Below are 18,116 nucleotides of genomic sequence, written 5' to 3'. Positions count from 1 at the left end.
ACAATATCTATGCCCTGCGGGGTGCTATCCATTTATAATATCTATGCACCTAATGTAGGAAATAAATCCTTTTTAAAACAGTTGGAAACTAGACTTTTGCTAGACCCCCAACTCCAATAAAATAGTATGGGGATACTTCAACTCAGTGTCTGTACATGAAGACAGGAAAAATACTACAGACATCATACAATCAACAACTACACATGACAAGATGTTGTCACCTCTCTTATCCACATGTCACTTAGTCGACTCGTGGAGATTCTGTAATCCTATCAATAGAGAATTTATGCATTTCTCTCACGCCAATGATTCATGGTCCCGAATCGATTATATATTTGTTTCCCCTTCCCTGTTGACCAAATTGATCTCTGTACACATAGACAATATCGCTATTTCAGACCATGCTCCAGTAATTCTGGAACTATCACAGTGTTTTCCCCGAGGCACAGATTTTCTGTGGAGATTTCCCAAATATTTTTGTAAAGATGACTCCTTCATCTTTTCCCTCAAATTATGGTGGCAAGAATTTGCGGAACACCAAAACGACCCGATGTTAATTTGGGAGTCGGCCAAGGCGGTGCTCAAGGGAAAAATTTTGACATATACATTTTCCCATAAAAAAAAAGTTCTAAAGAAATATGGGGAACTCTCTACTGACTTAAAGCAAGCCTACACCAAATTCTTGCTTGACCTATCCATCATAAATAAAAGCCACTGGTCGCAAAAACAAGCGCAGTTCAATCAATATGCAGACCTGAGGGAAAAATTTCACTTCTCTAAATCTGAAGCTTTTTTTTTTTATAAATTCGGAAATAAATCAGGGTGGATGTTGGCTAATTTGGTTGAGAAAACCACAGGGAATCTTTCAATTAAAAAATACCAACGGGGAAATCCACACCAACCCTAAAACAATAAACGAGCTATTAAGTTCTTTCTATAAAGACCTCTACAAAAATTCAAAACAAACCCCTCCCCCCCTCAATTACACTTTTAGATAGGGTTAAGTTACCCATCTTCTCGGAGGAACAAAAATCTATTTTAAACAAACCTATTTCTTTGGAAGAGGTCACAAGTACAATTAAGAATCTAAAACCGAACAAAGCACCCGGCCCAGACGGTTACACAGTTGAATTTTTTAAATCTCTGAGAGAGGAAATTTCCCCATTATTGGAATCAATTTTTAATAAAATATCTCAAGGTGACCCCATTTTTCCTTTTGCAAACACAGCGTATATTAAATTACTACTAAAACCAGATAAAGATATTCCCTACTCATACAGACCAATCTCTCTCATTAATACTGATATTAAGATCATGTCTAAAATAATGGCTGACAGACTGGCCTCCATCTTACCCCATCTTATATCCCCTGCCCAGACGGGCTTTGTAAAAGTTCGCTCGGCCACACTAAATGTCAGAAAAGTACTACTGGTACTAGATAAAATTCACTCCTTACCAGATTTAAAGGGCTCTCCAGCAATTGTTTCTTTGGACGCGGAAAAAGCCTTTGATAATATAAACTGGGAGTGGCTGTATATGGTCTTAACAAAAATGTCACTAGCAGGCACCTTCTTTAACTACATTCGGAATATATATTCATCTCCAAGGGCTCAGGTATACACCCCGGGTTTCCTGTCCACTCCATTCCCCCTTGAGAAAGGAACGAGACAAGGTTGTCCGTTGTCCCCCCTCCTCTTCAACTTAGCTCTGGAGCCCATAGTCCGCATTCTGTCTGATCCAAGCACTTTCACAGGTATTCAGTTCACTAGGAAATCAATTCAGGCGGCTTTCTTTGCTGACGATGTCATTCTATTTACGTCTGACCCCACTCAACATCTACCTGTAGTATTAGACTTACTTAAAAATTTCGGCTCTTATTCAGGATTTAAAATCAATGTAAAAAATGTGAAATACTCCTGTTAACCAAAAAGGGAATAAAACTCTGCTCAGCTGGGTCCTTAGATGGTATACCCTTAGCACCCTCGCATATCACCTACCTGGGAATTAAAATAGGCCGTTTACCTTCATCTATATACACCTTAAACAACCTCCTCTTATAAAAAAAATCATCAACCAATTAAAATCATGGCATGATTTGCCCCTATCTTTTATGGGTAGGACCCATCTAGTAAAAATGATCAGTACAGCCAGGATTATGTATCAACTACAAACCTTACCATTACTCCTGAAACACACGGACGTAACTACACTCAATAGGGCCTTCAGTCACTTTATTTGGAAAGGAAAACGTTCCAGTATTAGGATGAGTAAACTTATGGCTTCCAAAGACGACGGAGGCATTAATTTCCCAAGCATCAGAAATTACAATCTTGCTTGCCTTTTCCGATATATAATAGACTGGTTCCATAAGAGACGTACATATCCTGACTATACGTTGGAAGACGATTATGCGTACCCCTTAGACTTGGTTGCCCTCCTTCACTCTGGTTTCACTTCCCTTCCCTTGGCAGTTAAAAAGTCAACAATCCTTAGGGACACTGTTTTCGCTTGGAAGGCAGTCAGGAAAAAATACGGCCCTTCTTTCAGGATTTCAAAATACCTTCCGATATGGCAAAACCCAGAATTCCCCCAGGGTAATGAAAATAAACTATTTCTGAAATGGCGACAAGCAGGTGTAGACAACGTATCTCATCTTTTCCATCCAACTGAGCAGAGATGGATGACATGTACCGAGTGTTTGGATAGATACATTCTACCTCCCCAACATTATTTCCAATATGAACAAATCAAACTATCATTATGGCCAATTTAAAAGATGTGACCTTTGAGGTCTCTCAAAATGAATTGGATGTCATTCTGTTATCTCCAACGGGTACCCCTTCAATATCTGTCCTCTATTCTGTGATGAGATCTAATGTACTAGGAGTTCACCCAGATACTTTCTTCAGATATTGGAGACAACAGATGGAAGATGTGGAAATCTCTGATAAGATCAGGACAGGCTGGAATTTACTAAGAAAACACATTATAAACGAGTCATGGAGAGAAACGCAATATAAAATCGTACATGGCGCCACCTATGCATTTAACATACCTAAAAAAGATCTGCTTTCAAACAGGTTAACAGGTTGCCCTAAATGCCACCTTCCATTCTCCGACCTCATGCACGGCCTATGGTCATGCTCGGCCACAGTTTCATATTGGGGACAAATATTAAATATGATCATCACCATTTGGGGTCCGGGTTATACTCTCTCCCCCTATCTAGCCTTGTTACATTTTTGGAACAACACAGAGAACCCTGAGGGGAAGAGGGGAAACCCTCCCAAATTGCTCCACACCCTACTTATCCTGGCAAAAAAACAATTACCTAAATATTGGCTAGAACCCAACACCCCCCCCCCCCCCCATTGATGAGCTGACAGCTCAAATGAAACATTTTATGGGAATAGAGAAACAAGACGCCCTTAGCAATAAGGAGACGCAGGCTGGCAAATTTCTTCCGAAATGGAAGCAGTTTATTGTAAATTGCTGCTCGTTAGATGAAGAAAGGAAAGTGGTGGACCCCTTCACTTCCACGGCATGGTGCATTCTGGAGGATCTTAAGGATAGCCTAGGACTGCTACGCCTAAATTAAGGGAGGGGGAGAGAGAGTGGGATGGAGGGATCATTTGGTACTGGTCTATAATACTAATATAGGTGGTCTAATCTAACAAGATGGCTTCAATAATTCAAAGTATCAACTGGATTACATACTGATTAAACTGATGTAAGTTACAATGTGATTAAGTTTTTATATTGTTTATATTTATATTGCTTTGCTTTACCAATCAAACAAGTGAAAATCATCACTTTATACCCTGTCTTGCAAACAGGTATTTGATTATTACCTTGATTTGGTATGTTATGTTCCTTTTTCAAAATATTAATAAAAACTGTATATTAAAATAAAATATATATATATACTTTGGAAACTTATAGGCGATATATGGCACATTCGGCCTGAACCGTAGCACACATTGAAATCTTAATTTGGTAAATTTTCTCTATGTATACTGCAAGATGTGACCGGCATAAGAGTGTTCACGCCAAAGCCTCCTTATCCTTTCGCTGCCATCACTTTTTTTCATACCAAAATGAAGAACATCTTTCTCTGAGAGTTTTCTTTGTAGAACAGGTCGCATTATTTGCTTTGGTCTTATGCGACTCATGTATAGTCCAGCTGTGCGTATGTAAGTGGACACTGATGACAGGATGGACACTATTCAATGTTTCATAAGGTGTACTGAAACAAATTAATGGAGGAAAAACAATGGCGCTCTTCCACCTGCATTCTCAGGGACCTTCCCTATATTCATCCAGTTCTGACAGCAATGACTTATTTGGTGTTGAAGACTGATGTCATTAGAGCTTTTCTTGACTAGTTAGACATGTGCTGTACTTAGCGAGATGTGTGCAGTGGGTTTAGGCAGAAAATATACTTGTGCCACAGACATGAGAAACTAGTTGTAGGAGTTATATCTGTTATCTATACTACACTTTTCGAAAATTTAAATGTACCTGGAATGAAGATAAGAAGGGTTTGACTACCATGCATAATGCCACCCCACACCATTACCCTGGGAGTAGGATTGTTGTCACATTCCCACCAAATTTACTCATCATGGCTACAGTGTCTACAGAACATCAGAAGGTGTTTGCACCACATTGGGCTACGAGCCAGACGTCCAGCTATAGATGTTCCACTGGTCTCACACCACAGCTCACAAAGGACATCATGGTGTAAAGCAATACAGTAATGGAGATCTATCCTCTTCAGTGATGAGTCTTTTGTCTTGGACACAGAGATTGGTCTGGAGTTGATGTGGGAAACACTATAAAGAGGCTTTCACGAGTGATGGTGAAAGTGTCCCAGGAGCCGTTTTTCAAAACTACAATGCAAGGCTGCATGTTACTCGCGCTACTGTAAGCAACCTGCATGGCCTAAATTTTCTACCAGGTTTTCAGACATGTCTGCCATCAAACACACCTGGGATGTCATTTGTCAGCAATTGCAAAAGGGAGCTGCCAGCAGAGGATCTTGATGATTTGTGTGTACAAGTGCTTTCAGCGTGGCAGAACATTCCACAGACAATCCATTAATAATCTCATTGATCTCAGCCAAGGCGCATTTTTTTCATACTTTGCATATCATTAACATGTCTAGTGATCTTTTGATATGTATAATTCCATGACTTCTTGATGTTACAATTTCAATGTACATTTTTAAGGGTACAGTATATTGTGTGATACATGAAAACTGTGTAATACAAATCCAATATATTCTTTATAGTTACTTTTGGGGGATGTAGACTGCCTTGGTTAGAAATCAACCAGTGAAAATCCCAAACACTGTCCCACAAAACTAAGCATAAATGTACTGATTATTTATATCCAACTTAATTGACTTAAGTTTACATATAAGTTATTTATTTCTGTGCCGTACCTTGCACATTTCTGAATTTTTAGGCTGTGTGCCCATGATGAGTTCTTGATGCTGTGTATTTTTGCTGGATCAAAAACGCAGCTCCAGCAAAGTGGATGGGATTTATAGAAATCTCATGCCCTCTGTGCTTCTTTTTTTTGTACTCAGCATAAACTGACCTGCGGTGCTTGTTTCAAATCCGCAACATGTCAGTTTCTCTTGGGTACACACTGAGTTTTACGTGAAGATTTTCCTATAGACTTGCATTGGAGGTGGAAAATCTACAGTTAAAAAACGCACAAGTGTTTTATTGCATTTCCCCAGTCGAAGCGCATCATAAATGCATGTAATCTACCCATGAATGTATCAATAAAGTTTTATCAAAGCCAAACACCAGGAAGAATAAAAAAGAAAGTAACTTTGTTTAAAATATGACATGCCAAAAAGAGGCAAAAAATGCAGCAATACAAACACAAGTAACCTAATTTACCTAATAGGTGCAGAAAATCTGTAACATCAAAAACTGACCAAAAGCTTATCGTGAGAAAGGGGATCTTTCACCAGATTTTACAATACAAACTTCGTACATTATTAAATAGATGTATTAGACCTGATTAGAATGGGGTATTTACTTTGAAATGGCTGCATAATCTTTTTTGACAGTTTTCCTGTCTAAAATTAAAATGAGAATTTTGAATCCAGCTGGTTTGAGGTATGGGGGATACAGAAACGCCTATCACACTAAGTGAAGATGATTACACAGCTCCTGTCCAACAGGCATAATGAAAATGATGACTATATTCTAATAATCTATTAGGTTATTTAATATGTTATGTTAATATGGTACAAGTCATGAAAAAGAGTCTTTTTGGGGTTGTTGTGTGTTTTTTTTTTTTTTTTTAGCAAAAATTACATGATAATGCTGGAGCAGTTAACTTTACAAACATTCTCTATTGTCTTAGACCACGGATACAGTATGAAAAGGTTGTTTTTTTGGAGATGTTTTTGAAAGAATACGAGCTTTCTATGTAATAGTGCTTTTGATAGTAAGGAGTGATAGAAACTATCCAGCTTCCGATCCTGGAACCACTTTTTTACTGTTGGAACCAATTCTTGGTCGGTATTCACTAAGAGGTGTTTATTCACTTTACATAATGCATAATATTACTGCTAATTGATACAAATGGAATATTTGGCCCTTGGATGGCATCAAAGGCCACATTTTAAGCCCTTATAAAATGGTAAGTTAATCACCACTAGCATAGATAATATCACCAGAAACTGCCTGTGTGTAAGTCTGTCCCATACTTTAATTGATTCCCTATATTATTTCAGTTGCTTTTATACATAAATACCTTTTTTTATGTATTTCTAGATGTCAGTTGGCGAAACTCTGCAAAAAGAAGCCCTAAAGAAACGCGTGATGAAGCAGGTATTGTGTGTTCTTCATCCTTGGCCACATTTTAGATAGAGAGAAATACAAATGAACGAGTACACTGTCAAAATGTAAAGGCAATTAGATATAATATGGGTAGGTTATGTGGGACAATGTTTATAAAACCTATGCTTATATCAGAAATGTTCGCTCTGTATACCATCTTGTAAAATAAAAGTACATACTGTTACTGTAAAACCTTCAGCTTTTTGATCCAGGTTATATTAATTCTCTCTAAGGCTCAGCCCAAGGCGTCATCTCAAGTACATTGCAATAGCTGAACTGATTTGTGGATACACTGTAATATTCATGCCACTCATTTCACATCAGAATGACATTGACAAGATGATGTTTGATAGGCTCGCCCTGTGATTATTGACCACAGATGCCCAGCCCACTCCAAAACTATCTATTCAATACACGCTCTCGAACTACTAAACTACTTATTTTTTGCTGAGAATTCCTTGCCAAGAAAACCTCTAACGTACAACTCAAAATACAATTTTAAAACAATACTCCTTTTTTTCTAATATTCTACTCTTAAAAGATATGGACACATTTTGAGAGACATTTTTGTTTAAAGATCAATTTTGCAATTTGGTTTCAACACAAATTCGAGACTTACGCTAGCTATCTAGAGCTTCTTTCTATCACATTTATGGCTGTCTATAGAATGTGTTAATATTGAATCAGTCAGCGGGCGCCTTCTGATTTCTCTGGTTTGTAACTCTCATCTCTCTTCTCCTGAACTCCTTCTTATTTTTATGATCAAAGCTGAGTTGAACTTTCATATTGTCATAAATCCGCTTCAAGGATTTCAGGAGAAAAAAAGATGTGAGTTACAGACTCTGACGTCAGAACAAGCTCACTGATGGATTCACTGTTAATTCTTTCTGCAATCAGCTACATGAAATAATACAGAGGTCCCCAACCGCCGGTCCGCGGACCAGGACCGGGCCGTTGGGGTTTTTCAGCCGGTCCGCGGCACCGCCACAGACAATCACTAAACATTGACAGTGTGCTCTGGTCTGCGGTGGCTCAGAGCACACTGTGTGGGGTGGATGCTGCCCGCTGTTCTAGACTCCCGCAGGGTAGACCTGTAGAGGACCTGTGATGACATCAAGGTACATAACTGTGATGTCACCACAGGTCCTGAAGCAGGGGCGGAACTACCGCCCGTGCAGCCGGTTCATTGAACGGGGGCCCCGAGGGAGAGGGGGCCCCTCCAGCCTCCAGCAGGGCCGCCATCAGGGCATGACTGCCCTGACTCCAGTATGGGGCCCGGCCGGTAGGAGCCCCCTCGGAGCCCCCCTCTTGTGCGTCTCTCTCCTCATGGGGCCCCCGGCCCCATGCAAAGCGCCGGGTCCAGGACATCTCATAATTCCTCTGACTTCCGGTCATGTGACGGTGCCGTCACATGACCGGAAGGCAGGAGAACCTGGTGTCAGCGATTTGGACGAGCGCCAGGATTCTGCAGGGATCGCATGGGGGTAAGTATAACAAGTTTTATTTTTTTTTAAATACAATTAACTAGGAGTGGGGGGAATGGGAGATGCACATGGGGGGAGGGGAGAGATGAGAGATGCACATGGGGGAGGGGAGAGATGAGAGATCCACATGGGGGGGAGGGGAGAGATGAGAGATGCACATGGGGGGGAGGGGAGAGATGAGAGATGCACATGGGGGGGAGGGGAGAGATGAGAGATGCACATGGGGGGGAGGGGAGAGATGAGAGATGCACATGGGGGGGAGGGGAGAGATGAGAGATGCACATGGGGGGGAGGGGAGAGATGAGAGATGCACATGGGGGGGAGGGGAGAGATGAGAGATGCACATGGGGGAGGGGAGAGATGAGAGATGCACATGGGGGGGAGGGGAGAGATGAGAAATGCACGGGGGGGATGAGAAATGCACGGGGGGGATGAGAGATGCACGGGGGGGTGAGAGATGCACGGGGGGTGGATGAGAGATGCACGGGGGGTGGATGAGAGATGCACGGGGGGTGGATGAGAGATGCACGGGGGGTGGATGAGAGATGCACGGGGGGTGGATGAGAGATGCACGGGGGGTGAGCTGCACATGGGGGGGTGAGAGATGCACATGGGGGGGTTATGTTTACATGACTTTGTTGCCTTATGAAGGGCGGGGGGGGCCCCCAAAAATTTCTTGCACAGGGGCCCACTACAGTCTGTGTCCGCCCCTGGGATGAAGTAAATGCAGCTGAACAGCAGCTGTCAGGACAGCTGCCCTGTCCTGCTGCAGGGCGTGATGGGGCCTCAGTGATGCGGCTCCTGGCACAGCACATTATGTGGGGCTCCTGGCATAGCTCCTGGCGGGGACCTGGTCTACACTATATGATAAGTATGCACTAAACTCCAAATCCCTCCATCACCCCGCCCCCATATGACCAAAGCCCCGCCCACCCCACCCCCTCCTTGCTGGGCCATGGAAAAATGATCTTGCTTCAAGCCGGTCCCTGGTGCAAAAAAGGTTGGGGACCACTGAAATAATAGAAAGAAGCCAAAGAGTTCAAAATATGTACTAAAACACAATTGCATAGCTCCAAATTCATAGATTTAAAGAGGGCTGTCCAGGATATGTGATAACTTTTGGATTGGTGGGGGTCCAAGTGCTTGGACCCGCTTTGATTGGTAGAACTGGGAAATTTTATCCCAACTAGGGTAGGTGCACACGACCGATTTCTCTACATCCGAGAAAAGCTGTACTATTATTCCGATCAGAGTTTGATCAGAGTGGCATCAGTTTTTCTCGGAGGTGGAGAGAAGAAAATAAAATGTTTCTCCATTATGTGAGTCTGTGAAAATCACCCAACAAGATTCAGCTGACAGCACTCTATAAATGGGACGCACGTCTCCACAATCCAAGGAACCCACTTGGCAAGCAGCAGCAAAAAGTAAAGATAGACAGCGTCCACTTATTTATTTATTTTACACACTTATATAGCGCCATTAATTCCACAGCGCCTTACGAACAATATTGGCGCTGTCCCCATCGGGGCTCACAATCTACATTCCCTATCAGTATATCTTTGGAGTGCAGGAGGAAGCTGGAGAACCCGGAGGAAACCCACGCAAACACGGGGAGAACATACAAACTCCTTGCAGATGTTGTCTTTGGTGGGATTTGAACACAGGACCCCAGCGCTGCAAGGCTGCAGTGCTAACCACTGAGCCACTATGTTGCCCTTGTTTCATGTTTCGACTCCACTTGACAAAGACTCTTGGAGTCGAAACGTTGTGATTTCTGTATGGCGGAATAAAAGAATAATTTATATTTTAACAACACCCTGAAGTGGACGCTGTCTAGCTTTACTTTTAGTCCGTGAAAATCAGACTGCATTCAGATGTCATCCAAGTTTGGTCCGATGTTTTCCATGGACCCATAGACTTGCATTGTCAATTTTGATCCGACACTCAGATCAAAATTGGACGTCACCGATTTTTTTTTTCCTTTGGACTTCTTTATCCAAGGAAAAAATCTGACGTGCACATCCCCACAGAATAACCTGGGTACATGTGCTGTCTATGAAAACCGTGGATGCCACTTGTCAGATATAATAGATTATGTGCACATGCCTTCATCTGCACTCCATTCATTCCCCATGGGGCTGACGATCGCTGCGCTCACTTTTTTATTACCCAGCAGCCCACTACAGAATCAGAGGAGTGGCGGTTGAGCTTCCGATCTTCTGCTTCATTTTGTAAAAGGGATAAAAGTTTCCTGTTGTGCCGATTGGTGCAGACAGACACCCACCGATCAGCAAGTTATCACCTTTCCTGTCCATGTAACCAGGCCAACCCTTTAATAAAAATTAAATTCTTCCCTCTAATCTATTTTCTAATATTACACTGAAAAAAAAGAGAAATCTACATAGCATTCTATATATGTGTCCAAGAAGATCGGCCATTTCCCTCCTTCCACCTCTCAAATCTATTTGTGGCTGTAAGAGAACTGACTGCAGAAGGAGCCTCAGCTACTGTCCTATAACTCATCCTGGAGCAGCAAGGCAGTTGTAGTGTAAAAAGAAAAAAGGTTCCTGTAAGGAGGTTCTGTAAAATGGCTACCATGAACAGACTTGGTGCAAGCTACTCCGTTTCCCAGAACCCTGGGTTGCTCTGGCCTTCACACTTTAACTCCCTATAGAGGGTCCTGGACTTACAGTGGGGAAAAAAGTATTAACCGTATTTTTCGGACCTTAAGATGCACTTTTTTTCCTCCAAAATTTTGGAGGAAAATGGGGGGTGCGTCTTATAGTCCGAATGTTGGGGGGGTGTATATATATATACGGGGTGTGGGGGGAGCGGTAGCGGTGGAGGAGCGGGGCACAGGAGGCAGCAGCTACCCGCTGCAGCCTACACTGTCCCCGCTGCTAAAGAAAATGAATATTCAGTGCTCCTCACGCCCATTGGGCATGGGGAGCACTGAATATTCATGCTCCTTAATAGCGGCACACAGCGGAGCGAAGCGCGGCTCCTGCTGCTGCCGGAATCGCGTGTGCTCGCTGTTAAAGGGCATGAATATTCAACCTCTCTCCACGCCCATGGGAGTGGAAAGGGGTGAATATTCATGCCCTTTAATGAGCGGGCACGCGAGATAGCCGGCAGCAGCAGGAGCCGCAGGCTCCGCTGTGTGCCGGCTATGAAGGAGAGTGAAGTCACTGCTCCCCGCACACACAGTCCCGGCGTGGGGAGCAGTGACTTCCTTCAGCTGATCTCTCCTTGTGAGCCGCGCTTGGCAGTGACGTCATGCGCGGCTCACATGGAGAGATGAGTGCAGGCAGACAGGACGCAGCGCTGGAGGAGAGAAGAAAGGTGAGTAGGAGTGTTTATTTTTTTTTGTATGTGCATCTTGATGGGGATTAGGGGGACCATGCATATTAGGGGTGCCATGCATACCAGGACAGGGATTAGGGGTGCCATGCATAACAGAATAAAGATGAGGGGGCCATGCATACCAGGACAGGGATGAGGGGTGCGATGCATACCAGGACAGGGATTAGGGGTGCCATGCATAACAAAATAAAGATGAGGGGGCAATGCATACCAGGACAGGGATTAGGGGTGCCATGCATAACAGGATAAGGATGAGGGGTGCCATGCATACCAGGACAGGGATGAGGGGTGCCATGCATATCAGGACAGGGATGAGGGGTGCCAAGCATAACAGGATAAAGATGAGGGGTGCCAAGCATAACAGGATAAGGATGAGGGGTGCCATGCATACCAGGATAGGGATGAGGGGTGCCATGCATACCAGGATAGGGATGAGGGGTGCCATGCATACCAGGATAGGGATGAGGGGTGCCATGCATACCAGGATAGGGATGAGGGGTGCCATGCATACCAGGATAGGGATGAGGGGTGCCATGCATACCAGGATAGGGATGAGGGGTGCCATGCATACCAGGATTGGGGATGAGGGGTACCATGCATACCAGGATGGGGATTACTGTGCCATGCATACCAGGATTGGGGATGAGGGGTGCCATGCATACCAGGATTGGGGATGAGGGGTGCCATGCATACCAGGATTGGGGATGAGGGGTGCCATGCATACCAGGATGGAGGGGTGCCAGGCATACCAGGATGGGGACGATGTATTAAATGAAGGGGGGGTGGGCATATATACCAGGATGGGGGATATTGTCAGAATTGGGGGACATTACCCCTATACAAGTGTCAGCAGAAGACCCCCTCCCCCTTAAAAGTGCATCATGACCACATTTTTTGCTTAAATTTTTTTTTTTATTATTTTCCTCGTCTAAAACCTACGTGCGTCTTATGGTCCGGTGCGTCTTATAGTCCGAAAAATACGGTAGTCAGCCACGAATTGTGCAAGTTCTCTCACTTAAAAAGATGAGAGAGGCCTGTAATTGACATCATATGTAGACCTCAATTATGAGAGACAAAATGAGAAAACAAATCCTGAAAATCACATTGTCTGATTTGGAAAGAATTTTTTTTCAAATTTTGGTGGAAAATAAGTATTTGGTCAATTGCAAAAGTTCATCTCAATACTTTATCTTTTATTGGCAGTGTCAGAGGTCAAAAGTGTTCTGTAAGTTTGGCACACACGGTTGCTGGTATGTTGGCCCATTCCTCCATGCAGATCTCCTCTAAAGCTGTGATGTTTTGGGGCTGTTGCTGGGCAACACGGACTTTCAACTCCATCCAAACGTTTTCTATAGGGTTTAGATCTGGAGACTGGCTAGGCCACTCCAGGACCTTGAAATGCTTCTTACGAAGCCACTCCTGCCTTGCCCTAGCGGTGTGCTTGGGATCATTGTCATGCTGAAAGACCCAGCCACGTTTCATCTTCAATGCCCTTGCCGATGGAAGGAGGTTTGCACTCAAAATCTCACGATACATGGCCCCATTTATTCTTTCATGTACACGGATCAGTCATCCTGGTCCCTTGGCGGAGAAACGGCCTCAAAGCATGATGTTGCCACCCCCATGCTTCACAGTAGGTATGGTGTTCTTTGGATGCTACTCAGCATTCTTTCTGCTCCAAACACGCCGAGTTGTGTTTCTACCAAACAGTTTCATGGTTTCATCTGACCATATGACATTCTCCCAATACTCTTCTGGAGAATGGAGGGCTTCCTTCTGGATCATCCAAACGCTCTCTAGCAAACTTCAGACTGGCCCAAACATGTAATGGCTTAGGCGTAGCCTGTGGTCCCAGCTCTCTGCGGGGTCATTCACTTGGTTCCCCCATGTGGTTCTGGGATTTTTGATCACCATTCTTGAGGTCATTTTGGCCCCACGGGGTGAGATCTTGTGTGGAGTCCCAGATCAAGGGAGATTATCAGTGGTCTTGTATGTCTTCCATTTTCTAATTATTGCTCCCACAGTTGATTTCTTCACACCAAGCTTTTTGCCTATTGCAGATTCAGTCTTCCCAGCCTGGTGCAGGGCTACAATCTTGTTTCTGGTGTCCTTCAACAGCTCTTTGGTCTTCACCATAGTGGAGTTTGGAGTGTGACTGTTTGAGGTTGCGGACAGGTGTCTTTTATACTGATAACAAGTTCAAACAGGTGCCGGTACTACAGGTAATGAGTGGAGGACAGAGTAGCCTCTTAAAGAAGAAGTTACAGGTCTGTGAGAGCCAGAAATCTTGCTTGTTTGTAATTGACCAAATATTTACCACCAAAATTTAAAAAAAAATACTTTCCAAATCAGACAATGTGATTTTCAGGATTTGTTTTCTCATTTTGTCTCTCATAGTTGAGGTCTACCTATGATGTCAATTACAGGCCTCTCTCATCTTTTTAAGAACTTGCACAATTGGTGGCTGACTAAATACTTTTTTTCCCCACTGTACACAGGGGTCCCTGGGCAAGGGCCGCAGTGTCAGCTACTGTTCGGTGGCGCAAGCTGGCAAGAAAGATAGTCAGGTAGCCTGGTCAAAACCAAGAGGGCAGCAAAGGTACAAAATCGTCAGTCTGGAGAAACATCAATAAACAAGCCGAGGTCAAAACAGGAAAACAATGCTAAACTGGAGCAGAAACCACAGACCTAAAGCAGGGAAGCACAAAGCTATATCTGGCAGCTTCCAGCAGTAAGCTGGAAGCTTAAGTAGGGTGCGGTGCTTACTAGAGATGAGCGAGCTTGCTTGGATATAGTGCTATTCGAGTATGCTCTGGTGTTATTCGAGTAGCTCTGCTGTGCTCTAATAATATGTCCCCGCGGCTGCATGTGTTGTGGCTGTTAGCTGCAACACATGCGGGGACTGCCTTTTTGTTAAGCTGTCTAGTGGCAGCTTGTGTATCAGTACCTGACCCACGCTACTTGGCTCTTCAGTAAGGCACCTTGTACACACAACATTACACGTTCGCGCATGTGACATCACAGGTGACACATTTCATCCTGACTCTGCTGAAATGAGATAAAGTAGCAGGACTATTTCTAGTGACCGTGCATTGCTGGAAACTGGAAGCTCTTTTCTTTACGTGATGTATTGTTGCCATAGAAACACTAAAGTGTTGCAATACTGCACCTTGTGTAAATTGAAGCTTTCCATACATATTGTGAAGAATTCTGGTTAATCTCACTATTATCTAGTAGCTCACAGGTGGGTGGTTGAACTTGACCTTTCTGGGGAAGATCTAATGAGGTTTATCTGAATCATTCTGAGATCATTGTAATAAAATATGATGAATTGCAGAAATGTTCATGTTTATATCTCTCTTCCAAGACCAAGCTGGAAATGCAGAAAGCCCTGGAGGAGGATGCATCCGTGTATGAATATGACAGTGTGTATGATGACATGCAGAAGAATAAGGAGGATAATGCAGCTAAGATGCTCTCTGGAAAGGATAGAAAGGTATCCCTGTGCTAAATGCATGAACTGAATGCTAAATGTTACATTTCATTTGTAATCATTAATATTATAGATTAGATAAAAGTCAATACAACCTCAGGGGTGAAAAAGCAACAAAAATAAAAATCTAAATTATTTCATGGCATTCAATGTTTGATGGCAAAAATTCAAAGTTACTTATTCTTTTGGTATTTTTTGTTTGTTTGTATTTTTAACCGCCTTTTTAGATTAAAAAGTTGTACAATAGTTTTGATGAGAACATGTTGCATGCTGGGCTGTGGAGTCGGACTCGTGGAGTCGGAATAAAATGGACCGACTCCAAAAATATATAATAAATTGGGTACAGTAGTTCAATGCAGTTTGTGGGGAATATTTTTTCATAAGAATTTGGGAAAGTTATGAAATATCCTATAAATGTCTGTACTATTCCTGATCTAAGGGTCTAGACTTTTAGCTGAGATGAATCGGTGCTACAGTAAATTTATCACTTAAACATGAGCCATGTATGAAGGACTCTGAGTCAGAGTTGGAGTCGGTGTCATGAAAATTGAGGAGTCGGAGGTTTGGCTTACCGACGCCACAGCCCTGGTTGTATGTTAGTCTTCAACTGAGCAGAAAAAAGTTAGATGTACCACAGTACCCTGGTATGGTGCAAAATATGTTACACTTTAACATTTTGCAACATTTCAAGAGTGGCAAATGATTCATTTGGCTGAAACATCTGGATAACCAAAACAACAACAAAAAAAGACAAGACCAAGTTGTTTTAAAAAAAGATGCAAAACTAATGATGAATTGGCTCCTATGTTTTTTTCTTTTATCTGCTGCGTATGTAAGATAATCTCACGATGCATACTCTGAATCTCCCGACAGGGACCTGTTCCCCTGACAGGGGCGTATTGCATGATGGGTTGTACCTTAGTATTAATAGATGAAACCTAGATAGTAAATTCTAGTATAAAGACAAAATTGCTTCTGTAATAGGTCCTGGGACCCGTTACGGCCTGTGTCACCCACTCGTGACAGCTAAGAGCTGCTAAAAAGTCGGTGCTCTTTCTTTAGCGTACTTGGCCCATACATGTAAAGCCATGCATCTAAATGGCAGCCATATAGTATTGCAGTTGAATGTCCAGCTACATCATCTTTTACTCTGGATTTAGGCTGATCAGTGCAGTAAATCTCATATTAAAGTGGATGTGTTTGGTGAGACAAATCCATTTAAATCCAATGAAGTGTGTCTTAATATTGAAAGATTGTTCCAAGGTTATCACTATCAGATCGGTGGAGGCCCCACACCGATCAGCTGTTCTCAGTGCTGGCGGCAGTCGGTTGTTATTAGTTGTACAGCTCTATCAACTGTGTAGTAGTCGCTGCCGGATACTGCAGATCTGATCTTATTCATTCAAAATGAGAACAGGTAGCAATGCTGGGTGTGTTGGACCCCTTTCAATTTGATATTGATGACCTATTCTTGAGGATAGGTCATCAGTATAAAAGTAGTACAACACTGTCACGGGTGTGTCAGGTGTGACAGACAGTCACTCTGGAGCCAGCTGTAGAAGGTCACTGAGCTTTTTCATTGCAGATGCCTTCTTGATCCCCTCATCTCTGTAGTATAGTTTTATCCTTCTTCCTTTAGGACCCAGCAGCAACCTCCACCTTCTGCTGCTGATTGACACACCCTTGCTTGGTAGTTAAATACTCTCAGTTTCTCAAGAGAGTCGCCGGTGATAGTTCTATGTACCTCTTTGCAGACTTGGAGTACTGGCAATCAGCTAGTCTTGTCTTTGGTGCTTTTGGAGGACAGTTGGCATTATCTCTCTGGTGTCTGCTCAAGCTAAGTGTATCCCCTTTGTTTGTTTGCCTTGTTGTCTTTAGTTTGTAGTGGGGCCTGACTAGTGCTCACCCCATCCCTTCCCTATCCAGGGCCTAGCTCTAGGGACATTCAGGGCTTAGGTTCCTGCTCGACGATTGGTGCAGAACCAATACAGGAACGATAGGGTAGGCAGGGTGATATTACAACCCCTGGCAAAAATTATGTAATCGCTGGGCTTGGAGGATGTTCATTCAGTTGTTTAATGTTGTTGAAAAAAAACAGACATGGCACAAAACTAATGTCATTTCAAATGGCAACTTTATGGCTTTAAGAAACACTAAAAGAAATCAAGAAAAAAAATGTGGTACTCGGTAAGGGTAATTTTTTTCAGAACAAGCAGAGGGAAAAAATTATGGAATCACTCAGTTCTGAGGAATATGCTTTTTTTCAACAACATTAATCAACTGAATGAACATCCTCCGAGCCCGGTGATTCCATAATTTTTGCCAGGGGTTGTAGATCTGCCTAGGGGTCTCCACTCCTCCTTTCCCTAGTTGTTGGGCTCCCTTCCCATTGTTGTTCACTTATTCCTTCCCTAACCTTGCGTAACAAACAACCCCTTAACTGCTTTGTGCAACAAAGAAAATTCAAATGTCTCACTTACAGATGCTTACTTACTTCACTGGACTAGACATATTGAGAAACTGTTAGAAAAGCTGCTGGGAAACGAAAGATTTGGACATTGTAGTTTGAGTTCATACATTTTTATTTTACTCAGCCTAAGTATATCCAGAACATCCTGAAAGCAGTGGAGCACCGTAAGAAGGAACAGGAAAAAAGAATGGAGAAAAAGATCCAGAAAGAACGTGAAATGGAAGGAGAAGAATTTCAGGACAAGGAAGCTTTTGTCACAACCGCCTATAAGAAAAAGCTTCAGGAGAAAGCTGAAGAGGAAGAGCGAGAGAAGAGAGAAGCTGCGATAGAAGGTGACAATGTCTTTTTATTACCCAGAATAGTTGGCAGTCATGATCATAGCCTAATATGTAGTAGGGCTAGAAATAATATCTATCTTTATGACTGGAGATGCTGTCACT

At 43.0% G+C, this 18,116-nt stretch overlaps 1 protein-coding gene across 1 annotated transcript in view; it reads left to right on the top strand.

Annotated features, from left to right (window-relative positions):
* NSRP1 (nuclear speckle splicing regulatory protein 1) overlaps positions 1 to 18,116 on the top strand; it is a 75,282-nt gene that overhangs the window by 49,582 nt on the left and 7,584 nt on the right. The window contains exons 3-5 of the mRNA XM_073667967.1: positions 6,801 to 6,857; positions 15,081 to 15,209; positions 17,801 to 18,008. Coding sequence (XP_073524068.1) covers positions 6,801 to 6,857; positions 15,081 to 15,209; positions 17,801 to 18,008 — 394 coding nt within the window. The remainder of the gene's footprint in view (positions 1 to 6,800; positions 6,858 to 15,080; positions 15,210 to 17,800; positions 18,009 to 18,116) is intronic.

The sequence above is a fragment of the Phyllobates terribilis genome, unplaced genomic scaffold, assembly GCF_046119375.1.
Source record: "Phyllobates terribilis strain yellow unplaced genomic scaffold, ASM4611937v1 Scaffold_2__4_contigs__length_985480577, whole genome shotgun sequence".
In the NCBI taxonomy this organism is placed as follows: domain Eukaryota; kingdom Metazoa; phylum Chordata; class Amphibia; order Anura; family Dendrobatidae; genus Phyllobates; species Phyllobates terribilis.
Note: the sequence above shows the minus strand (reverse complement) of the source record. Positions and strands in the feature narration are given on the sequence as shown.